At 41.0% G+C, this 24,905-nt stretch overlaps 1 protein-coding gene across 1 annotated transcript; it reads left to right on the top strand.

The window, feature by feature from the left end:
* Nucleotides 1–12,952: 12,952 nt before the first annotated feature.
* LOC139967715 (charged multivesicular body protein 3-like) lies at nt 12,953–22,533 on the top strand. Its single transcript, XM_071971747.1, has 6 exons — nt 12,953–13,204; nt 13,729–13,789; nt 14,280–14,459; nt 15,458–15,579; nt 18,146–18,260; nt 19,214–22,533. Exons 1-6 carry the CDS (start codon nt 13,160–13,162, stop codon nt 19,345–19,347), a joined length of 657 nt encoding a protein of 218 aa, XP_071827848.1. The 5' UTR covers nt 12,953–13,159; the 3' UTR covers nt 19,348–22,533.
* Nucleotides 22,534–24,905: the final 2,372 nt, after the last annotated feature.

Genomic DNA, 24,905 nt, shown 5'->3' with positions numbered 1-24,905 from the left:
ACCTAATATCTCAGTCCATACAGTGGCGCGATGGCTTGTCGCACTGTACGAGCTGATGATCGAGACTCTCTTTTGCATCCGTGGTTCGAACCCCAGGTGATGACGTCTTTTGCCGATCTTTTACAGCTCGTGCCTACACGGGGAGCTGTAAGTATTAGTTAATCCACCTAATATCACAGTCCATACAGTGGCGCGATGGCTTGGCGCACTGTACGAGCTGATGATCGAGACTCTCTTTTGCATCCGTGGTTCGAACCCCGGGTGATGACGTCTTTTGCCGATCTTTTACAGCAAGTGCCTACACGGGGAGCTGTAAGTATTAGTTAATCCACCTAATATCTCAGTCCATACAGTGGCGCGATGGCTTGGCGCACTGTGCGAGCTGATGATCGAGACTCTCTTTTGCATCCGTGGTTCGAACCCCGGGTGAAGACGTCTTTTGCCGATCTTTTACAGCAAGTGCCTACACGGGGAGCTGTAAGTATGAGTTAATCCACCTAATATCTCAGTCCATACAGTGGCGCGATGGCTTGGCGCACTGTACGAGCTGATGATCGAGACTCTCTTTTGCATCCGTGGTTCGAACCCCGGGTGATGACGTCTTTTGCCGATCTTTTACAGCAAGTGCCTACACGGGGAGCTGTAAGTATTAGTTTATCCACCTAATATCTCAGTCCATACAGTGGCGCGATGGCTTGGCGCACTGTACGAGCTGATGATCGAGACTCTCTTTTGCATCCGTGGTTCGAACCCCGGGTGATGACGTCTTTTGCCGATCTTTTACAGCAAGTGCCTACACGGGGAGCTGTAAGTATTAGTTTATCCACCTAATATCTCAGTCCATACAGTGGCGCGATGGATTGGCGCACTGTACGAGCTGATGATCGAGACTCTCTTTTGCATCCGTGGTTCGAACCCCGGTTGATGACGTCTTTTGCCGTTCTTTTTCAACAAGTGCCTACACGGGGAGCTGTAAGTATTAGTTTATCCACCTAATGTCTCAGTCCATACAGTGGCGCGATCGCTTGGCGCACTGTGCGAGCTGATGATTGAGACTCTCTTTTGCATCCGTGGTTCGAACCCCGGGTGATGACGTCTTTTGCCGATCTTTTACAGCAAGTGCCTACACGGGGTGCTGTAAGTATTAGTTTATCCATCTAATATCTCAGTCCATACAGTGGCGCGATGGCTTGGCGCACTGTACGAGCTGATGATCGAGACTCTCTTTTGCATCCGTGGTTCGAACCCCGGGTGATGACGTCTTTTGCCGATCTTTTTCAACAAGTGCCTACACGGGGAGCTGTAAGTATTAGTTTATCCACCTAATATCTCAGTCCATACAGTGGCGCGATGGCTTGGCGCACTGTACGAGCTGATGATCGAGACTCTCTTTTGCATCCGTGGTTCGAACCCCGGGTGATGACGTCTTTTGCCGATCTTTTACAGCAAGTGCCTACACGGGGAGCTGTAAGTATTAGTTTATCCACCTAATATCTCAGTCCATACAGTGGCGCGATGGCTTGGCGCACTTTACGAGCTGATGATCGAGACTCTCTTTTGCATCCGTGGTTCGAACCGCGGGTGATGACGTCTTTTGCCGATCTTTTACAGCAAGTGCCTACACGGGGAGCTGTAAGTATTAGTTTATCCCCCAATATCTCAGTCCATACAGTGGCGCGATGGCTTGGCGCACTGTACGAGCTGATGATCGAGACTCTCTTTTGCATCCGTGGTTCGAACCCAGGGTGATGACGTCTTTTGCCGATCTTTTACAGCAAGTGCCTACACGGGGAGCTGTAAGTATTAGTTAATCCACCTAATATCACAGTCCCTACAGTGGCGCGATGGCTTGGCGCACTGTACGAGCTGATGATCGAGACTCTCTTTTGCATCCGTGGTTCGAACCCCGGGTGATGACGTCTTTTGCCGATCTTTTACAGCAAGTGCCTACACGGGGAGCTGTAAGTATTAGTTAACTCACCTATTATCTCAGTCCCTACAGTGGCGCGATGGCTTGGCGCACTGTACGAGCTGATGATCGAGACTCTCTTTTGCATCCGTGGTTCGAACCCCGGGTGATGACGTCTTTTGCCTATCTTTTTCAACAAGTGCCTACACGGGGAGCTGTAAGTATTAGTTTATCCACATAATATCTCAGTCCATACAGTGACGCGATGGCTTGGCGCACTGTACGAGCTGATGATCGAGACTCTCTTTTGCATCCGTGGTTCGAACCCCGGGTGGTGACGTCTTTTGCCGATCTTTACAGCAAGTGCCTACAAGGGGAGCTGTAAGTATTAGTTTATCCACCTAATATCTCAGTCCATACAGTGGCGCGATGGCTTGGCGCACTGTACGAGCTGATGATCGAGACTCTCTTTTGCATCCGTGGTTCGAACCGCGGGTGATGACGTCTTTTGCCGATCTTTTACAGCTCGTGCCTACACGGGCAGCTGTAAGTATTAGTGAATCCACCTAATATCACAGTCCCTACAGTGGCGCGATGGCTTGGCGCACTGTACGAGCTGATGATCGAGACTCTCTTTTGCATCCGTGGTTCGAACCCCGGGTGATGACGTCTTTTGACGATCTTTACAGCTCGTGCCTACAAGGGGAGCTGTAAGTATTAGTTTATCCACCTAATATCTCAGTCCATACAGTGGCGCGATGGCTTGGCGCACTGTACGAGCTGATGATCGAGACTCTCTTTTGCATCCGTGGTTCGAACCGCGGGTGATGACGTCTTTTGCCGATCTTTTACAGCTCGTGCCTACACGGGCAGCTGTAAGTATTAGTGAATCCACCTAATATCACAGTCCCTACAGTGGCGCGATGGCTTGGCGCACTGTACGAGCTGATGATCGAGACTCTCTTTTGCATCCGTGGTTCGAACCCCGGGTGATGACGTCTTTTGCCGATCTTTTACAGCAAGTGCCTACACGGGCAGCTGTAAGTATTAGTTAATCCACCTAATATCTCAGTCCATACAGTGGCGCGATGGCTTGGCGCACTGTGCGAGCTGATGGTCGAGACTCTCTTTTGCATCCGTGGTTCGAACCCCGGGTGAAGACGTCTTTTGCCGATCTTTTACAGCAAGTGCCTACACGGGCAGCTGTAAGTATTAGTTAATCCGCCTATTATCTCAGTCCATACAGTGGCGCGATGGCTTGGCGCACTGTACGAACTGATGATCGAGACTCTCTTTTGCATCCGTGGTTCGAACCCCGGGTGAAGACGTCTTTTGCCGATCTTTTACAGCAAGTGCCTACACGGGCAGCTGTAAGTATTAGTTAATCCACCTATTATCTCAGTCCATACAGTGGCGCGATGGCTTGGCGCACTGTACGAACTGATGATCGAGACTCTCTTTTGCATCCGTGGTTCGAACCCCGGGTGAAGACGTCTTTTGCCGATCTTTTACAGCAAGTGCCTACACGGGGAGCTGTAAGTATTAGTTAATCCACCTATTATCTCAGTCCATACAGTGGCGCGATGGCTTGGCGCACTGTACGAACTGATGATCGAGACTCTCTTTTGCATCCGTGGTTCGAACCCCGGGTGATGACGTCTTTTGCCGATCTTTTACAGCAAGTGCCTACACGGGGAGCTGTAAGTATTAGTTAATCCACCTATTATCTCAGTCCATACAGTGGCGCGATGGCTTGGCGCACTGTACGAACTGATGATCGAGACTCTCTTTTGCATCCGTGGTTCGAACCCCGGGTGATGACGTCTTTTGCCGATCTTTTACAGCAAGTGCCTACACGGGGAGCTGTAAGTATTAGTTAATCCACCTAATATCTCAGTCCATACAGTGGCGCGATGGCTTGGCGCACTGTGCGAGCTGATGATCGAGACTCTCTTTTGCATCCGTGGTTCGAACCCCGGGTGAAGACGTCTTTTGCCGATCTTTTACAGCAAGTGCCTACACGGGGAGCTGTAAGTATTAGTTAATCCACCTATTATCTCAGTCCATACAGTGGCGCGATGGCTTGGCGCACTGTACGAACTGATGATCGAGACTCTCTTTTGCATCCGTGGTTCGAACCCCGGGTGAAGACGTCTTTTGCCGATCTTTTACAGCAAGTGCCTACACGGGGAGCTGTAAGTATTAGTTAATCCACCTAATATCTCAGTCCATACAGTGGCGCGATGGCTTGGCGCACTGTACGAGCTGATGATCGAGACTCTCTTTTGCATCCGTGGTTCGAACCCAGGGTGATGACGTCTTTTGCCGATCTTTTACAGCAAGTGCCTACACGGGGAGCTGTAAGTATTAGTTTATCCACCTAATATCTCTGTCCATACAATGGCGCGATGGCTTGGCGCACTGTACGAGCTGATGATCGAGACTCTCTTTTGCATCCGTGGTTCGAACCCCGGGTGATGACGTCTTTTGCCGATCTTTTACAGCTCGTGCCGACACGGGGAGCTGTAAGTATTAGTTAATCCACCTAATATCACAGTCCATACAGTGGCGCGATGGCTTGGCGCACTGTACGAGCCGATGATCGAGACTCTCTTTTGCATCCGTGGTTCGAACCCCGGGTGATGACGTCTTTTGCCGATCTTTTACAGCAAGTGCCTACCCGGGGAGCTGTAAGTATTAGTTAATCCACCTAATATCTCATTCCATACAGTGGCGCGATGGCTTGGCGCACTGTGCGAGCTGATGATCGAGACTCTCTTTTGCATCCGTGGTTCGAACCCCGGGTGAAGACGTCTTTTGCCGATCTTTTTCAACAAGTGCCTACACGGGGAGCTGTAAGTATTAGTTTATCCACCTAATATCTCAGTCCATACAGTGGCGCGATGGCTTGGCGCACTGTGCGAGCTGATGATCGAGACTCTCTTTTGCATCCGTGGTTCGAACCCCGGGTGATGACGTCTTTTGCCGATCTTTTACAGCAAGTGACTACACGGGGTGCTCTAAGTATTAGTTTATCCATCTAATATCTCAGTCCATTCAGTGGCGCGATGGCTTGGCGCACTGAACGAGCTGATGAGCGAGACTCTCTTTTGCATCCGTGGTTCGAACCCCGGGTGATGACGTCTTTTGCCGACCTTTTACAGCTCGTGCCTACACGGGGAGCTGTAAGTATAGTTTATCCACCTAATATCTCAGTCCATACAGTGGCGCGATGGCTTGGCGCACTGTACGAGCTGATGATCGAGACTCTCTTTTGCATCCGTGGTTCGAACCCCGGGTGATGACGTCTTTTGCCGATCTTTTACAGCTCGTGCCTACACGGGCAGCTGTAAGTATTAGTTTATCCACCTAATATCTCAGTCCATACAGTGGCGCGATGGCTTGGCGCACTGTACGAGCTGATGATCGAGACTCTCTTTTGCATCCGTGGTTCGAACCCCGGGTGATGACGTCTTTTGCCGATCTTTTACAGCAAGTGCCTACACGGGGAGCTGTAAGTATTAGTTAACTCACCTAATATCTCAGTCCATACAGTGGCGCGATGGCTTGGCGCACTGTACGAGCTGATGATCGAGACTCTCTTTTGCATCCGTGGTTCGAACCCCGGGTGAAGACGTCTTTTGCCGATCTTTTACAGCAAGTGCCTACACGGACAGCTGTAAGTATTAGTTAATCCGCCTAATATCTCAGTCCATACAGTGGCGCGATGGCTTGGCGCACTGTGCGAGCTGATGATCGAGACTCTCTTTTGCATCGGTTGTTCGAACCCCGGTGATGACGTCTTTTGCCGATCTTTTACAGCTCGTGCCTACACGGGGAGCTGTAAGTATTAGTTAATCCACCTAATATCTCAGTCCATACAGTGGCGCGACGGCTTGGCGCACTCTACGAGCTGATGATCGAGACTCTCTTTTGCATCGGTGGTTCGAACCCCGGTGATGACGTCTTTTGCCGATCTATTACAGCTCGTGCTTACAGGGGGAGCTCTAAGTATTAGTTAATCCACCTAATATCTCAGTCCACACAGTGGCGCGATGGCTTGGCGCACTGTACGAGCTGATGATCGAGACTCTCTTTTGCATCCGTGGTTCGAACCCAGGGTGATGACGTCTTTTGCCGATCTTTTACAGCAAGTGCCTACACGGGGAGCTGTAAGTATGAGTTAATCCACCTAATATCTCAGTCCATACAGTGGCGCGATGGCTTGGCGCACTGTACGAGCTGATGATCGAGACTCTCTTTTGCATCCGTGGTTTGAATCCCGGTGGCGTCTTTTGCCGATCTTTTACAGCTCGTGCCTCCATCGGGAGCTGTAAGTATTAGTTAATCCACAGAATATCTCAGTCCATAGAGTGGCGCGATGGCTTGGCGCACTGTACGAGCTGATGAAAGAGACTCTCTTTTGCATCGGTGGTTCGAACGTGGTGGCGTCTTTTGCTGATCTTTTACAGCTCGTGCCTACATGGGGAGCTGTAAGTATTAGTTAATCGGCCTAATATCTCAGTCCATACAGTGGCGCGATGGCTTGGCGCACTGTACTAGCTGATGCTATCATGGCTGCTCTTAATCGAGACACGTCAGTTCAGCTTCACTTAGATTCCAGTAGGAAAGTCAATTCTATTTAAACTGTTGAAGGAGAAATTCATCGATCCAAGAGAGCATCTTACGGCGGTTCAGGAACTACCAGGTAGATTATGGGTCGTAACCTTCAAAACCGTAGATTTGAAGAGAAGTTTTGGCCTGCTCTGTCCAGCGCAGATTGCTGCACTGCGACTACGTACACTGGTTGCACGACGCTTGTTACTGTGTTACATGTACCGTATGAATTGGGGGACAACGTCGTGAGGTACGTTCTAGGCCGATACGGTACAGTAGTAAGCGATCGTTTCCTCACACTCGCCGACTACCCACAGGTGTTTAATGGGATTCGACAATACCAGTGGAAATAAAAAAGGATATCCCCTCATCTTTAAGACTCGGTGGAAGGAACTGCTGGGTTAGATACAGAGGCCAGCCAAGAAACTGCTTGAAATGCGGAGTAAATGGTCACGAAGCAAAGAACTTTGACCAGATCAAATGTTACAACTGCCATGAATTTGGACATACAGCGAAAGATTGTACTACAGAAGTCAAATGCACGGTATGTGAAAAGTCGGGGCACACTTCTCGTACCTGCCCAATTTCATTTGCAAATAAGATCAGCCCTACCGCCAGAGCTTGGGTTAAGGGCCCTGCTGTCCTGCAACAAGAAGCAGAAACAGCCGAAAAAAGTGATGAGATAACGACAAAATGATCTGATGGTGACACCAATGCCGAGGTAACAGAATCTATGTCATCAGCCTCAAGTTATTGGGCCACCCCCCAAGCTGAACCCCTCGACACCAATGTTAATATGGACGATGATTATGGTATGACCCACGACCCACAAAACACAGAAGAGAGTCTACCCATCACAGAAAGTCAGACGAATCTGTTCGAGAACGCAGAGGTAATAGAATCTATGTCATCAGCCTCAAGTAATTGGGCCACCCCCCAAGCTGAACCCCTCGAAGAATCTAACAGTGGAAGAATGAAATGTCAACCACCACCGAAAATATCGTTACAAGAGGACAGTGTTGAAGCTAACTCTTCCCGTCCCAGCTCAAGAACAAAGAGAAAAAGTGCCTCTCAACCTGAGTCAGTCAAGAGATTGGAGAGATCAAGGTCAAGCCTTCGCTTCCCCGCCGAGGACCCATGCGACAGTGTAAAGATGACTCAAATTTTCTTAGAGGATGAGCCATGGCACTCGTGTTATGCAAAGGGGTGCCAGGAAAAATTTTCCAGGTACGATGTATTGATAGAACACTCATCCAAAACCCACCCTAAGCTGAAACCTGCAAAGTATCCCTGTGCCTTAAAGTCATGTAAGTTCACGTGTGAGTCCCCCCGGGATTGGATCACGCACATGACTGACGAGCACCCACAATTTGTGAGTCAAAAGGAGACAGAATTTTTCGACGGGTATTTTTTAAAGAATGCCTGAACAAATCAAAGATTTGCACTCATCTTGTTCAGTTTTAGCGTACCTCATTAACAACGACTACTTTTGCTTCACTCAACGTAAATAGACTACGGGACAACCAGAAATGTTCACAGATTCCACAACGGACCAAGATTTTTAAATTTAATATCAGACTGTACATGTCGTGTATATTTTATGTAGTGCTGTATAATCCATTTAGTACTGAACCTGGTGTTTTTAAACATCAAGGCTGTGCTTTCTATAACAGCGCTTTATGGGTCTTTAACATCACTTATAATCTTACTGATTGTTGTAGGGCTGTATATGGGCTGTATATGTCATGTAGGGCTGATCCTGAGTTTTTCAAGCGCCAATGTTGTTCTTCCCATAACAGTACTTTACGGGTATTTAACGCCAATTATAATCTTATTGATTGTTGTAGGGATGTTCATCCCACCACCATGCGCGGCGGAACGGAAAAATTATTGGGGGGGGGGGGCTAATGTGTGGAGACTATCTAAGCGGAGCGCCACCATCGGTAGGCGCGGAGCGTACAAGAAAATTTGGGGGTTTTTTCAAACCCCCAGATGGCCGGAAACGGCACTTCCCCAGTTTTTTATTCTGCGAATACCTAGCCCTAAAATATGGGTCTCAAGTCTGCAATTTCTCAGATTGCACGTAAAAATCTGTAAAAACATTGTAATTTGTATATTCCATGGTGTTTTAAGAGAGTAGCTATTACTCGTAGTGTACTCGCATAGACGTTTTTGAGTGTAGTAAGGGCAGTGGCGGAACCAGGGGTATTGGTCAGGGGGGGAGGGCAAGAATGGTCTGTAGGGGCGCTTTCGACACTATCTAAGTCCCCCAGCAATTACTAAAATTATTACACCTATAGAGTATACGTGTGCATCGGACAGATCGACAAGTATGCATTGAAAAATGGGCAAATGCACGTTTCGGAGCCTTGGTAAATATTGGGGGGGGGGGCTTATCATGCATTTGCCCCCTCAACTTTTTTATTGGGGGGCTGAGCCCCCCCCCCCCAAGCCCCCGGTTCCGCCGCCACTGCCCACCACCCCTGGTCACAATTGGCTTCGTGCCAGCAAAGGCCAACGTCCTAGAATTGATCGGATCTATATTACCCGAAAGAATTTGTTGTTAACAAAGCGACTACGTCGCCGATCCCTTATTCTGACCATAGACCTGTCCAGGGCAATATGGAAGAATTACGGGCTTACTATAAGCTATGGTCTACTCCGAATACTGATTTTAATGCATAAGTTAATTGGTGGGAGAGTGTTAAAACCAGAACTAAAATGCTTGCTTGCCGTTCGACAGGGTACTCGCATTGCTCGTCAGAAAAGAAAACAGCTCACAGAGCTCCAAAGTCTTTGTTTAACTTCAAATTGCCATGGCATTACCCGCTGATAACATAAACAATGAACGGAGTAATCCAGATGTCAACCATCTGGTACATACTCCATGTAAATACTTTGATATTGATTCTATTAACAAGTTATGTCTAGCAAACAAAACCGGTTTCACGATTTTCCATCATAATAGCCGAAGTCTTATCAAAAATTTCAACGACATAACAACTTTGATCTCATTATTAAGTAACGACTTTTCCGTTATTGGTTTCACAGAAACGTGGTTCAATAAACGAAGTTCCCCCTTACTTAAATAACTTTACTCTAGTAGAAAATCACCGTGACGAGAGAAGGGGTGGCGGGGTCTGCTTGTTTGTTAATAATAATATATGTTTTAAGGGGCGGCTAGATCTCTCCATTTTTAATGAGAGTATTGAATCTATATTTATAGAAGTAACTGAAACGCATACTAAGAAGAAAATGATTATTGGATGTATTTATAGACCACCCAGCGGTTCAATTGACGATTTCAATTTCAATGTACAACATATATCTAATATAATAAGTCATCACAATTATGATTTATATATAATGGGAGATTTTAATATTGATTTATCTGATGTAAGCAAATCAAAAGGTTTTCTTAACTTATTGTACTCTACCGGATTCAATCCCACAATTACTAAACCCACTCGTATCACTGCAACCTCAGCAACTATACTTGATAATATCGTAACAAATGTTGAATCCACAACCGTACCAGGAATTCTTGTAACCGATATAAGTGATCATTTTCCAATATTCCTTTTGATTCCTACCAAGAATAACAGACCAATGAATTTCATGTACAGGCGAAATTATAAACCAGATAACATCAAGCATTTTAACTATGAAATTGAAAACAAAAACTGGAACGATGTTTTAAGCCAAACTGATGTTAATACTGCTTACAACACTTTCTTTGAATCCTTTAATTTTACCTATAATAATTGTTTTCCAATATGTTATGTGTAAGCAAAAGGAAACGACGTAAAAAGAAACATCCATGGATTACAACTGGAATGTTGACATCTATCAAAAGAAAGAACAAGCTCTTTAAAAGTTATTTAACAGCACCTACTGATGTTAACAAGGCTACGTATAAGCATTATCGCAATAGCTTAACCATATTATTAGATTTTCTAAAAGATTGTATTTCTATGATAAATTCAAAAATAATAGAAATAATATAAGTGTAACTTGGAATACAATTAACGAAGTTCTAAACACCAACCGAAAAAAAGTTGGATATCCTGCTGCTTTTAAAACTGGTGATCAAGAAATCAGCAACGAGAATGACATTGCCAGCTACTTTAACAAATATTTTGTAAACATTGGACCCTCACTTGCAAGAAATATTACAAATAAAGGTAGTACTGAATATCTTATTCATAATAATAACAGAAACAGTCAATCTATGTTCATTAATCCTGTCAGTGAGGAAGAACTTTCAATAGTTGCTATTTCCAGCCTGAAACCAAAAAAAGGCAGCGGGATATGACGATTTTAAACCAGATATAATAAGAAATGTTATTCACTTTATCGCCAAACCATTGACTTATATTTGTAATTTATCTTTTACTTCTGGTACATTTCCAGATAAACTAAAGATTGCTAAGGTTATACCAATTTTTAAAAAAAGGTGACCAAGATGTATATGAAAATTACCGTCCTATTTCTTTATTATCAGGTTTTTCAAATATTATTGAAAGGCATGTACAATCGTATCTTTAAGTTTCTAACCAAGTTTAATATCCTGTGCAATGATCAATATGGCTTCCGCCCAAAGCATTCTACAGAACTTGCTTTGGCAAATGCTATTGAAAAAATATGTACTAGTCTTGATAATACCAAAATATGTATTGGGGTGTTCCTTGATCTCTCCAAGGCATTTGATACTATTGACCATACCATTTTGCTAAGTAAATTATCTGTGTATGGTGTAAGGGGAACAACCCTTGACTGGTTGAGCAGCTATTTATCCAATAGACATTAGTATACATCATATAAAAACTCTAAATCCGAACACGCTGTAACCCGTTGTGGTGTTCCACAGGGCTCAATATTAGGACCACTGTTGTTCATAATATATGTCAATGACATTTGCCAGGTGTCAAAAATTGCCAAGACTATTTTGTTTGCTGATGATACCAATATTTTCTTCGAGTTCGAAAACGTACATAGAATACATGAAACTGTCTCTACTGAATTAACTAAATTTACTAACTGGTTTGCTGCTAATAAGTTATCACTTAATGCAGACAAAACTAACTATATAGTATTTAATGGAAGAAGAACGCTTAACTGGAATAATGACATAATAATGGACGGTAAAGTAATTAAACAATTATCAACTACTAAATTTCTAGGGGTTAATATTGATAGTAAACTTTCATGGAGTGACCATATTACAAAAGTTTGCACCAGCGTTGTAAGAGGTGTAGGAATTTTAGCAAAGCTAAAACATTTCCTCCCCCAGAATATACTCAGAATGCTTTATCAAACTTTAATAGCACCACATCTGTATTACTGCTTGATTATCTGGTCTGGTACAAGTGTTTCTCATTTAAGTCACCTTAAAATACTTCAAAAGAGTGCAATACGTCATATATCTCACGCAGCACCGCGTGAACATACAAGCCCCCTCTTTAAGAAACTCAATTTATTGAAATTAGATGACATTATAAAAGTAAATATTGCAACATTTACATACAAGGCTTGGAATGGATCATTACCAATCAGTTTTCGAAATTTTATAATAGCAACACAGATTTCCATAATCATAATACCAGAACGGCTAGCAACGCACATTATAAATCATATAAGACAAGCACTGGTATGTTAAGCCTCAGAAACCGTGCAACCAAAATTTGGAATTCACTGTCAATAACTTTAAAAACTAAGAAAACAAGCTCCACATTTAGTAAATGTCTTACTAAAGAAATTATCATGTCTTATTAATTATGATTTAGCTGCATAGTCGCATAGCAGCATATTCACATATTGAAGCGTATAGGCCTACATATTGTTATTAACCTTATTTTCACTATTTTCTATCTTTTCTTCATGGGAGTCTTCTGTTTTGTTAAGCCAGCATAGGCTTTTGAGAAGACTTCCATTCACATTGTAATATTTATGTGAAAAAACAATAAATGAATGAAATGAATGAGTTTAGAATCAATGACCGGAAGTACAGAGGTGTCTATTGACCCTAACCTTGTTATCCTAACCTTGTCACTGTCACATGTAAACAATGTATGAGGTGCACTTCCGGGCACTGAAACTCAGGAACATTACCACAGGAACAGTCTCACATTTACAGTGGTTTAATGGGGAAAGCTAAGAAAAAAAAATGTCCCCAAATCTCAAAGTTTTGAAATTTTATCTCAAAATTGTACCATTTTTTATTGACCTCTTAATTCAACATTTGAGATGAAAAGTCAAAATTCACCAACATTGTCTTGCATGCCTGTAATGAGTTGTCCAATTGCCCATGTACCGCTGTTGTTGTAATACGGTACGCGATTTATGTATTATATAGTGCCCTTTTCGTTATGGTCTGCTGTTAATGGCTGCTAACTTCCAACAGGCACCTATATACTGAAAGACATAGTTTGTAAACAGCTTCAAACCGGTGAATGTACGTACGTAGGATGATAATCAGTCATTTCCCAAATTAGGGTAACTTACAAATCAACACTAATCTGATCTACCGTACTGGAACTTAGGTTCATCCGAATATCATACGTTTTGCTTGAATGTGATTCACATTGTGAAAGCGATCGAATTACCTTTCTCAATTATTATTTCTGAGTAAAAATGGGTTTGTTTGGTAAAGAACAGAAAAAGGACCCAAGAGATCAGGTAGGTTATTACAATTAATATGAGTTAGGCATAGGATAGGCCTAACTTAGAAAAGGCTAGGCCTATTTGTTTGTAAATTGTAGTAGGATCGAGACATAAGTTAGTCATACTAGCCTAGTTTGGCGTAGCGTTAGGGCTAACGTAGACCCGAGAAACTAGGTTACACTTACAGTGCCCTGCTTTTCAACTTGAATCTAAATTTAAAGGAATCATTTAGACTGAACTTCGGACGTTAGGTAACTAGTATGCAAGTAGTAAAGTAGAAGCCTACTAGTAGTAAGGCCTAGTAGTAGTACTTAGTAGTGGTACAAACATGCATAAACTATTTAATTGCGATAACACTACTGAGATAAGAAAAGATAAAACAGTATACGCAGTTACAGGACGTAGCAAAATTACTAGACACCACCAAATATGTCCAGATGTGGAGTGGAAAACATCACAATGGAAAGGTTCTATTCTTCAGTTATATTTTCAAAACAATCTTAAGTTCATATTAATGCTTTGCTGTTTTTCTTCTTTAGGTCAGGGAATGGACAACAGCTTTGAATAAACAGAGTAGAGGACTAGACAGGCAAATAAGATGTAAGTATTTAAATAATATTACATCAGTGTTTCTTCCAAATAACCCACATTATGTTCACCTACTGTCAATTGTGTACATTTCTGTTGCTATTTAAGTTTTTACAACTACCATTCTGAATAGTTCATGTAATTAGGGTGTGCACAATATCTAGGAATACCATGGAGGGAAAGAACATGGAAGCTTTGAGAAATTTTAGCATAATTTGAGTGTAGTTACAGATGACATTTGAGGTGAAAACAATACCATGTTATTAACATGTACTGCACCAAGGCAAAGTTTCAATGGTGGTCCAGTTGTCCGAGACGACCACATTTTGGTTTGTACAATTCCACATATCTTCACACCCATGTTGGTGTTCAGCAAAGTGGACAGTATTTGTCTCTGTATAGTTTTTTTAAGTAACTTGATTTTGTTGTAATGAAACACCTTGTCATATAGCAAACAGTTAATGTGTGTAAAATTCAATGTATATTTTGTATTTCTGGATAGCTATTGAAAGAGAAGAAGCCAAAGTGAAGAAGTCTCTGAAAGATGCTGCTAAACAGGGACACAAAGAAGTCTGTACAACCCTGGCCAAAGAAATTGTGAGATCAAGAAAAGCCAAGAACAGGATATATACCTCAAAAGCACAGATTAACTCTGTTAGCATGCAGATGAAAAACCAGCAAGGTACAGTGCGCATGAGTATATCAACTCTTTTCTTTGGAGACATTGCCTGCAGTTGTTACTAAATAATCAATATTGTTTCACTTTGCACCTGAGACTAGTTTCTTTCATTCAAGTAATTCTTGCACTCAAGTGATTAGTGATAGTTTTTGGTTTCGGTGAAAATGATATGAAATAGTTATTTTGCCAGGAAGCACAAGGTGCATTTTGTTGATTTCAAGAAACTAGCAGTATGTTTATGCTCATTTCATTTACTAGAAGATAGTATGTACTATGGGGGGGGGGGTTTACCTACTTGTATATTCCATGCCACAGCTGTATTGTTAGCTTCCAAAGTCTTTTCAAGTTTGAGATGGGGGAAAGAATAAAATTATCAAGATATTTACCTATAACTCCAGTGAGCATAAGTTTTATGTCTCATGAAGGTTTCCTTGTTATTTATAGATCTGTCAAGTTCAGTTGGTTTTCATAATCTGGACAGATATCCTGCTAACAGCTTTTTGCGTTGATGTTGCTAAACCTCAGATTTTTATATTGGTATCAAACTATCAACACTATCATATGCGTTAGCATTAATTGGCATGTTTCATTTCAAATATTGCAATCTTTCATTTTGTTGTTGTTTTCTTGTGCACGAAATAGATATTTTAGACTAGATATTTGATATGAGAGTACCTTAGGGACAAAATTGTATTGAAATCAAAGTATTGAGAGTAACCCCCGCTAGTAACAGTACATTTTGGTGAGAATATGCTGTATAAGGCTGTCTTACAGTTGTTTGATCAGTGAAAATCTTGTTCAATAAATTACCGAGCACTCAGGTTAAAGAAACTTTGATACCAAATTCAAACAGCTACTTTACAGTCCACCTTTTTTCCATCATAGTTGTCGTCATTGTCACTTGTAAAAGATTTCATAGTTGTCTAAGTGGTGAGAGCCAAGTTGATCATCTTTGTTAGAATAATACAGTTTCTTTGTCATGTGGTGTCACTCTCCAACAGCCATGCTGAGAGTAAATGGAGCCATTCAGAAGAGCACAGACGTTATGAAGGCTATGCAATCTCTTTGTAAAATACCGCAGATACAAGAGACTATGAGGGAACTCTCCAAAGAGATGATGAAGGTAAAGAAACATTGTTACCTATTCATCAAGCCACTGCCCACTGGTGTACGTGAGGTTGAATGGGGAGGGTGGGGGGGGGAGACAGGAACGGTGTAGGGGGAAGGTTGATGAGCAACCTACAGACAATCTTCCTCTCCTGCGCTTCCTACATCCCTCCTCTTTTTTTAATGTATATAAATGCTCTCTGCTTGCTATCAAGTCTGTCTCACTCGTAGTCCTCCTCCCCCCACCCCTCCCCTCTCCTTCCCCTCCCCTCCCCTGTACATATCCTGCTTCAAATCACTTCTACTGACAGTACAAACAGAATCTGATTGTAATGCTAAACCACTTTAAAATGTCCTCCCATAACATGATTCAAAGCACTAGTGACAGTACAAACAGTTCCTAACCTTTATCAATTCCTAATGCTAATACCATTCTTTACTGTCCTCCGATATCATGTTTTAAAGAACTAATATAGACAGCACAAACAGTTTGTAACCTTTACCTGATTCCTAATGTAAATACCACTCTATACTGTCCTCCCGTAACATGCTTCAAAGCACTCATATTGACAGTAAAAACAGTTTCTGACCCTTCTCTGATTCTAATGCTACTGTACCACTCTATACTATTCTCACATGTCATGCTTCAAAGCACTAATACTAACAATATGAAGTTTCTAACCTTTCTCTGATTCTAATGCTATTACCACTTCCTACTGTCCTCTCATACCATGCTTCAAAGCACTCATATTGACAGTACAAACAGTTCCTAACCTTAATCTGATTCTAATGCTAATACCACTCTTTACTGTCCTCCCATATCAGGCTTCAAAGCACTCATATTGACAGTACAAACAGTTTCTAACCCTTCTCTGATTCTAATGCTAATACCACTCTATACTGTCCTCTCATATCATGCTTCAAAGCAACCGTATTGACAGTATGAACAGTTTTAAGTACTATCTAGATAGAAACATAAAATTCATGACACGGGAAATGAATGTACAGTACGGAAAAATATTGTAATAAACATATTAACCTACTTGAACTGTGGATGTAATGGAAAAACCTTGCTGTTTTATGACTGACGAGCTAATATTGTTGGACATTACTGTGTTCAACACTGTTTAGTTTTTCATTCAACAGAAAGAATTACATCCCTTGAAGGGAAGGCAATGTCAATTCTAGACAAGATCAAAATAGCCTTAAACTTAATAATGTGGTATCGTCAGGGAACTTTCACATATATGTCACATAGGTCATGATCAGGGTTGTCACCAGACCATTTTTAGAGCCGGGTAATTTGTGACAGTGATCCGCGTCCTGGGGGGGTATAAAGGGAGGGGGTGTCCCCCTCCCCTTTTGAAAAATTTTCAAATCCTGATGGTGCCTACATGCAAAATGGTGGCATATAGAAAGGGTTTTGATCCTCAACATTCTCCTGAGATACCTTTGTTTTTTTCATGTGGATCACTGAATTTTCCTGGGATCTTTTTTGGTATTTTTTGTATTTAGAGCCCCTCATCACTCACCCCAGTGTTATTGTTCCAAATGCACATTGTTCTCATTTAGTATGCATGACCATTAAATCCCCCCAAAAAGGAATTCACATTTTACCTGTACGGCAGTGTACGCGGGAAATCATTGGTACAGCAGGCTGTCGTCTGATGATTTGCATGCTACAGTACTGTACAACATTCTTACAATGTGCGTGAAACACTTGTTCTTAGTTAAACTTGGCAAATCGCCAAGAAACGATTGGCAGTGGAACGTCTCTACTTGCATAGCTAAACAGCGAACAGTAACCAATGCACCGAGTCTTGTCTCGACATGTTTTTCGAACAGTACTCAGTGCAACGTTTCCTAGCCTAATGTGCCTAAAGTCCACACAAAACGCGAGGCCTAATGTTACTACTAAAAATGATATGTTACCCCGAAAGGATAAGGCACGAAGTTTCCTTCTTGCTTTTTATTACTTCTGGTAACCAGAACATATCGGGGAATAAAATAAACATGTATAAAAAGGTTTTGCCCTTCAACATGAAACTATTCTCGTTTAAAACTTTCTTTCAGTCAAAGTTCGTAAACTTCGTACTCGTACTCGTAGGCCTACTCTGGATGTTTACAATAAACAATTGCATATAACGTGTGTTGGTTACAAGCGATCGGTTTACGCTACCTCCACGCTATGAATAGCGTTGTATCGATCGGTTCACTCCCATTGTGTCGGTGGTGAATAGCGAGCGAGGGGAATTTGCGTTCCTTTATTTGGAGTGCGGGGAAAGTAGCGTTCCTTTATTTGGAGCGGGGTTAATTACAGATAAGCTGCGTTTTGCACTGAATCGCGCTAATCTTTACCAAGTTACTTATTGGCGGTACTGTAGGCTAATTTGTGCCGGGCGGTAAGGCTGAAATTGACCTTGAGTACCGGGCGGAAATTTTGAGAGCTGGGTAGCACCGCCCGGCGTGGTGACAACCCTGGTCATGATATCTAAACACCATGTTTTAATGCTATAATCAGTTTATTGCTAATCTATGTGCTCATGAATATTTATTTGTGAATTTATTTTCTGTCACGATAGGCTGGCATTATCGAAGAGATGGTTGAGGACACCTTTGAGAGTCTAGATGATCAAGATGAATTAGAGGATGCGGCTCAGGAAGAGGTAGATAAGGTTCTCTCTGAGCTCACCGCAGGTAAAGTAGCAAAACCAATCTCTGCTTCAAGTACTAAAACAACAACAGCAATAAACAACAACACTAAACAACAACAACAATAAACAACAACACTAAACAACAACACTAAACAACAATAAACAACAACAATAAACAACAATAAACAACAACAACAAACAACAACAACACTAAACAACAAACAACAATAAACAACAACAACAATAAACAACAACAATAAACAACAACAACAATAAACAACAATAAACAACAACACCAACAACACTAAACAACAACACTAAGCAACAACACCAACAACAACACTAAACAACAACACCAAGAGTAACGCTAGATCTGCTCTGTCAGATCTCACTGGTAGAAAACTGAACCTGCATATTAATGATCCTGGAATGTAGAGAGGGTGGGGAGATTTGAAGGGAGGGGATGGGGGAGCTGTACGACCCAAGGGAAGATGACTGTTTGTTTTTTTGATTATCTAAACTGCAAGCAAGTTTGAATTTATTTTTAGGCTGTCTGAGCAAAATAAATGGAAAGAAAATGATCTGCTATTAAGCATTGACCATATCCAGTACCATCTTTGTCAAGACAACCTTAAAAAGTAGTCTTGTTGGTCTTAATCAATATTCTGTGATCTGTAACCATCTGATATCCGTGTAACAACCAGCGCTGATATCCCCTTTGTGGTTGCCTGGAGGACGACACCCTTGTTTCCTTCAATAAGAGCATTCAGCCAGAATATTCGTAACACCTAGATCTTGTAGAACAAACAACTTTGCTATTTGTGAAACGAATGAAAACTTTCACTTCAACTGCTCCACTTGTTTCAACACCCCCAAAACTACTGGCTGAGAAACTGAGCCAAAAAAACATGTTGCAATTTATGCCCCAGTCTGATTCTGATCATTAGAGGGAAGCATGACAATTTGAAATGTACTTATCTTTTTTTTTCTCAAAAGGAGCATTGGCTAATGTCCCATCGGCAGTTACAGATGACTTACCAGAGGCAATGGGCGCCACTGCGATGTCAGACGAATCAGATGAAGAGGAATCCGAAGATATGCAAAGGAGATTGGAAGCTCTCAGAAGCTGATCTTGTCAGACCACACAGAGAGAAATATTTACAGACTTAAATCACCCCCAAGATATCTGATACTTCCTGACAGAGAAAGAGAGATTGGAGCTCCTCCATCAAGGATTGATGTTGCTATGGTTACTCTGATAGTTAGATGATAAGGTGGTATGTTATTAGAAGGGTGATACCACAGAGTTAGTCTGATATCTATAATGACAGCAACTAATGATAATGTAAAATAGATGTGTTAACCACAGAGTGTGTTACAGCAATAATGATAGGATAAGGTCAATTGTCTTTGCTATATTGTAAAAGAAAAATAGGTACCAGTTTGCTGCACCATGGCCAGGTATGCACCAACAATGTGAGATACCAATGCTGTGAATTGGTTTAGAACATTACCAGAGCATGCCTTACCCCCATTTGTTGTTTTTTCACTTATTTAATTTTATTCAAACTACATAGAAGTTTTCCTAATTTAATAATGAAATTAACTCCATAACTATTTTTGGTACTTTTAAACAGAATGTTGGGTATTGGACATTTTCAGATATTTTTTCTGCCTCCTTTCATACTACCAATTTGACATTTTTTGGGTACAAAATCTGCAAAACAGAAGATGATCCCAGGTTTTCGCTGTTTGAAATGACCGTAGCATCTTTGATAGAATAGTGGGCATTTTAATCAGCTAATTACTTTAATATTGTTTGAATTATCTTTATTAGTCTTGTTATTCAGTTGTATCTCTGTTGAGGCATTTTGTGTGTGTGTGTTCATAAGCAAAGAAACACATTAAGGGTAATGCCACTGTTTTCTCATTTACACTCATTGTGTTACTCATTTCTAAACAGATATTGCATTATTTTGTATTGTGAAATTCAAACTGGGAGCAGAACATGTAATATGCACATGGCAACACTGGGATGAAATTGAAGTTAGCTACCCGGACATTTGGGATTTGAATGAGCATTCACATGCCCAAAAAATGGCGTTTTGCAAACCTGCCTTCATACATTTAAATGACAAAAAGGTTTTTCCCTTTATTTTTCAATATTGACAGTACATTCAGTTGAAAAATGAATTCTGTTTTAGGCAATGTACAAAACGTTTTTATAAACCATCCCAAATTAGAATTGAAGAAGAACAACACTAAGGTAAGAGAGAATAAAGAAATGAATTAATATTAAATGTATGTGCCTCTCTCAGTCCATTCTTCAACTTCTAAAACAGGCAAAAAATGAAAAAAGTCGGTATCCGATTTCCTTTTTGTTGTTCGGGTTTATCATACTTTGACCAAAAATTTGGATGCTATTGCAAGTGATCGGGGGAAGTTAATGTCTCTTTGGAATAACAGCACTATTATTCCATAAACAAAAAGGAAGTTTGAAGGACTAGATTTGAATAAGGTTTAGATTTCATAGACAGCTAAAACATGAATCGCAAATTTGACAATGCAAAAGAAGCAGTAATAAAGAGAATGGTGTATTTCCAAAGATTTGTATCAAGCTAATACCTGTGCAATAAGTCATCATACAACAATGCTGTAGAATGGAATTGGCTATTGTGTCATTACAACTAAGGATTGTTCTAAGAAGTTATATAAATGTACTTGGCTTAAAATTAGAAAATATTCCTTGAAAGTTTGTATTTGAAGTACGAGTGAATAATTTGCTTCATCTGTGAAATAATGATCAACTTATAATACTATTATAGTAAAGCTATTTTCTTCTCTTTTTTGGTGGACAGTGCTCTAACATTTGTAGGTCAAAAGGTTAGTTTGTAGCAAAAATGTGAATATTCTTAGTCTGCCAAAATCCTGTCGGTAAGGATGAAGTAATGGTATGCTTCAAAGAAACAAACTAGATAAAGGAAAAAGATGGAACAATGGGAATCATTTGACAAACATACCTGATTATCTAATATTTCAATCTTTAATGGGTGCCAAGTTATCCAAAAGAAGGTAACAGAGAGAGAGAGAGTGTTGGAGAGAAAGGAATCCACATAAACACGTTTCATGCTTCATTTCTTACTACAAATAAAAATGAATATAAAAATCTTCAAGTTTAATATTAGAATTGTAAGTATCTTTTGAATAAATGCATATATGTATGTAATGCTTGTCTAGATGGTGAGAACACTGTTAGCTGTGCAAACAGATGTTCCCATTTCCATCATAACATGTGTCTTGGAGGTGGTTGTAAGGGGGGAAAAGGGTTACCTGCATATGTTAAAAAGTTGTGTAGCCCCCTCTATAACGGCAGCAGACATATGATATATGTATATATTTCCATGCCTTGTTAAAAGTAGGCTTTGAGAATGGATTCCCAATGCACAGTGACTAATATTGCATCTATATGTGTATGATCTTATCTCATAAAACACTATTGGCTATCTTCCATTCTTCTTCAGGGAATTTTATTTTGGGTAAAAAAATAAGGAAATCACCCTGTAATAATACTGTTAGTTTTTGTTTGTCCAACAAAACTATTAACAGTATTGTAAAGCATATGGTAATGACTGGACTGAAATTGAAGTTTGAAAGTAAACAAATATGGCTGGGTAGACCTTCCATTATTCCAGAAGGGGAATCGCAGTGGGTGGTCTGTGACGTCACGATGGTAGATATTCTTCAATAGGTTTACTTTTCTATAATATTGTAATACGTTTGAAAAGTTTTCTCGGCTGTCATCTTTATTTGTATATAATATTTCAACTTTTCTTTGGCAATTATTTACCTCTGTGAATGAATTATTGAAAAATATAAAAAAGAAACCCTAAAATCATTTTCAGCTCAATTGCTATATGATGACATCATTTGCTATGTTGTTGCCAGATGCCTTCACAAAATATCACAACAAAATTTGGAATTATTGTTTCTCATACAAAATGCTATGGAGATGTTGACAGACAATACTCCAGCAATTTTGTTAAGCAGTCAGCTTCACTGAGTTATTCAAAAGTAACGATGGGAATAAAGTTATTGTTGTGGGGGGTTTAAGCTGATTTGCTTTGTCTAAAACTGCATTCTTCACTTTATTTTGATTTAATTCTAATTCTATTTCGGAATATTAGGTAATGTATTAATACTCTAAAAAATGTATGGGAATTTATGGTTTGTACTTACCTGCATCTGTAACATGTAAACAAAATGTAGAATACTGGTTACATTGTAAATATATCTTTCAGGCGAAGACCTTACTTGAATTCTTCTCATTGTGTGCGTTTATTTCACTGCGTTTGCTTGTTTATTTGTTGTTTTTGTTTACTGTGAAATTGATTGTGTCCTGTATTATGTTGAGTATATCTCATTTACCAGTAAATTTCAACCCACCTCGTTCAGTCTCTTGTCACGATTACGAAATAGAAATATTTCAGAAAAGGGGGATGGGAGAGCCTGTTTAAAGCATAGGCTCTACATTGCCCACACATTTTAATAATGCTACTAGTACCTGATTCTTAAACTCATGTTCGCAAGAAAAGGAAAAGATTGCCAGATCTTCGAATGTATTTCTCTCCCACCTTACTTGCCTAAGGCAAAGTCATTTTAACTTAATTCTTTGCGCCCGGAAATCAGCTCTTCTCTACTGAGTACATTGTCGCTATCTCAAAGAGAGATAGAAAGAAAAAAACTGTTCACAAACTGCTTGTCCACTGCAAAACAAGCCTGTGCATAGGTTAATCTGTAAAGATCAAGCGGCCATAACATTGTGATCTTGATTTCCTCTCCGCCTTACACCCCCTCACCATTTAAGGTAAATGTCATTTTAGAAAACAAGGCATATGTAGGTTATAAATAAGATGAATAATTTGATCTGCACGTAAGGTTTTGCTAATAACTAACATAATTTTTCTTGTATATGGGGTTGAAGAAGGTCACACCCATATGAAACCGCTCCTGCCTTTAATCTTTGGTTTCTATGGGAACTGTACCCCCAAAACCCGTTTCGGCTACCTCTTTTTGCATACTGGATGGTGAAGCTATATGTCAAAGGCGACAACTAGCCCACGCCCATACCTTTTATTTAGACTGCCTATCACATACGATTTTTGCTGTCACCCCTCTTTGTCTTTCTGTTAAGTTATGAATACGAAATACATATGTTAGTGAAAGCAAATCTAACTGTAGTCAAAAGATGCTTATCGTTACTTTATACTTGAGATATTCTGGAGCAGTTTGTTTCCTACTTTTCCGTGCTATCTTGATCTACCTAGCGGCGAGACAGCTAACTGGAAAGGTTAATGAACCTCGCCGTGAATAAACTTATGGGTATGAATATATTTTGCATGGATGATACGTAGATAAAAACGAGCGCAGTTTGACAGCCTTAGCAACCACATACGATATAATGCAGACAGTTGATTTCGTACAGGTATGTCATATAATATATAGGCTTAACTATTTACATGCGATTGCTTGCTGTTAATTGCGGAGCATCAATAATGTATATAAAGAAATAATTATTCCAGAAGGCGAGTACAGGTGGACAGCGTCATATATATCGCTTAACTACATTGCGATCATCCCGTGGAATACAGAAGGGAGATAGGAACGCCGTTTCGCCCGTTGTTAAACTAGATCTCCCCTGTACCCTGATAGAGACATATATCCCTAGCATGAAACTCATTTCTCTGGAAATCGATTGCTGTCGCTTCGGACCGTGATGGTAACGAATGTTTCGGAATGTAATCTTCGAGATATTTCGGCACTCATCGGCAGAGATTGACAACCTCAAGTGCTAGATAATTCAGTTTAAGTCATACTTGAAACGTTTGCAATGTTCCATGGTTTAAATTACATTCTAGTCAAAATTGGGCATATACTCTTGCAAAATCTCTGAAGCAATATATATATTTGTCTTGTTAAGGTGCTTAACAGCCTGAAGGTTAACTTTTCATTCAATATCTTGGCGTGACATGATCATAAATAATCCCCCATTCCCACGCCCCATTTTCTTTTGCAGAATGTGAAAAAAGTGTATGTCGCTTCTCTGTTTCTGGGAATAAATTCATGTGGAGAGACATTCACATGTTTTCTATCCACTGCTGGTGACGTAAAAACTATTGGATGGTGTGAGGGGAAAGGAGAATGAGGAGGGTAACGAAGGAGAGGAAGGACGGGAGGAAGGGATGGGAAGGAGGGAAATTAATGAGGAGGGGAAGGAAGGAGGAGAACACGGAAAGAGAGTCAGGAAGGGAAAGGAGGGAAATTAAGAGGGGGATAGAGAGGAAATAAGGGATATGAGGGTAAGGAGGAAATTGAGCTGTAGAAGGTGTGGAAGGTTGGGAAGGAGGCGAATTAAGGTGAGGTAAAAGGGGACGGGGGTAGAGAGGGAAGAGGGTAAGTATGATAGTTAAGGAGCGGAAGGCAAGCCCGTAGCCAGACCGGGGCACATGTGGTATGTCCCGATCCTGTGCAGACTACGGTGTTCCCCATCTGATCGAGTCACCATCAAGTTTATAAAAGCATCAGAATTTACTGGTTACGAGTATCATGTCCTACTTAAATTGCTGGTGTCCCCCCCCCCCCACCTTAGAATTCATGGCTGCCAGAGAAGGGAGAGGAGTTAATTAGGGCA

The sequence above is a fragment of the Apostichopus japonicus genome, chromosome 5 (genome assembly GCF_037975245.1).
Source record: "Apostichopus japonicus isolate 1M-3 chromosome 5, ASM3797524v1, whole genome shotgun sequence".
NCBI classification, from domain to species: domain Eukaryota; kingdom Metazoa; phylum Echinodermata; class Holothuroidea; order Aspidochirotida; family Stichopodidae; genus Apostichopus; species Apostichopus japonicus.
The sequence above is the reverse complement of the archived record's forward strand: the minus strand, read 5'-3'. Positions and strand labels throughout refer to the sequence as shown.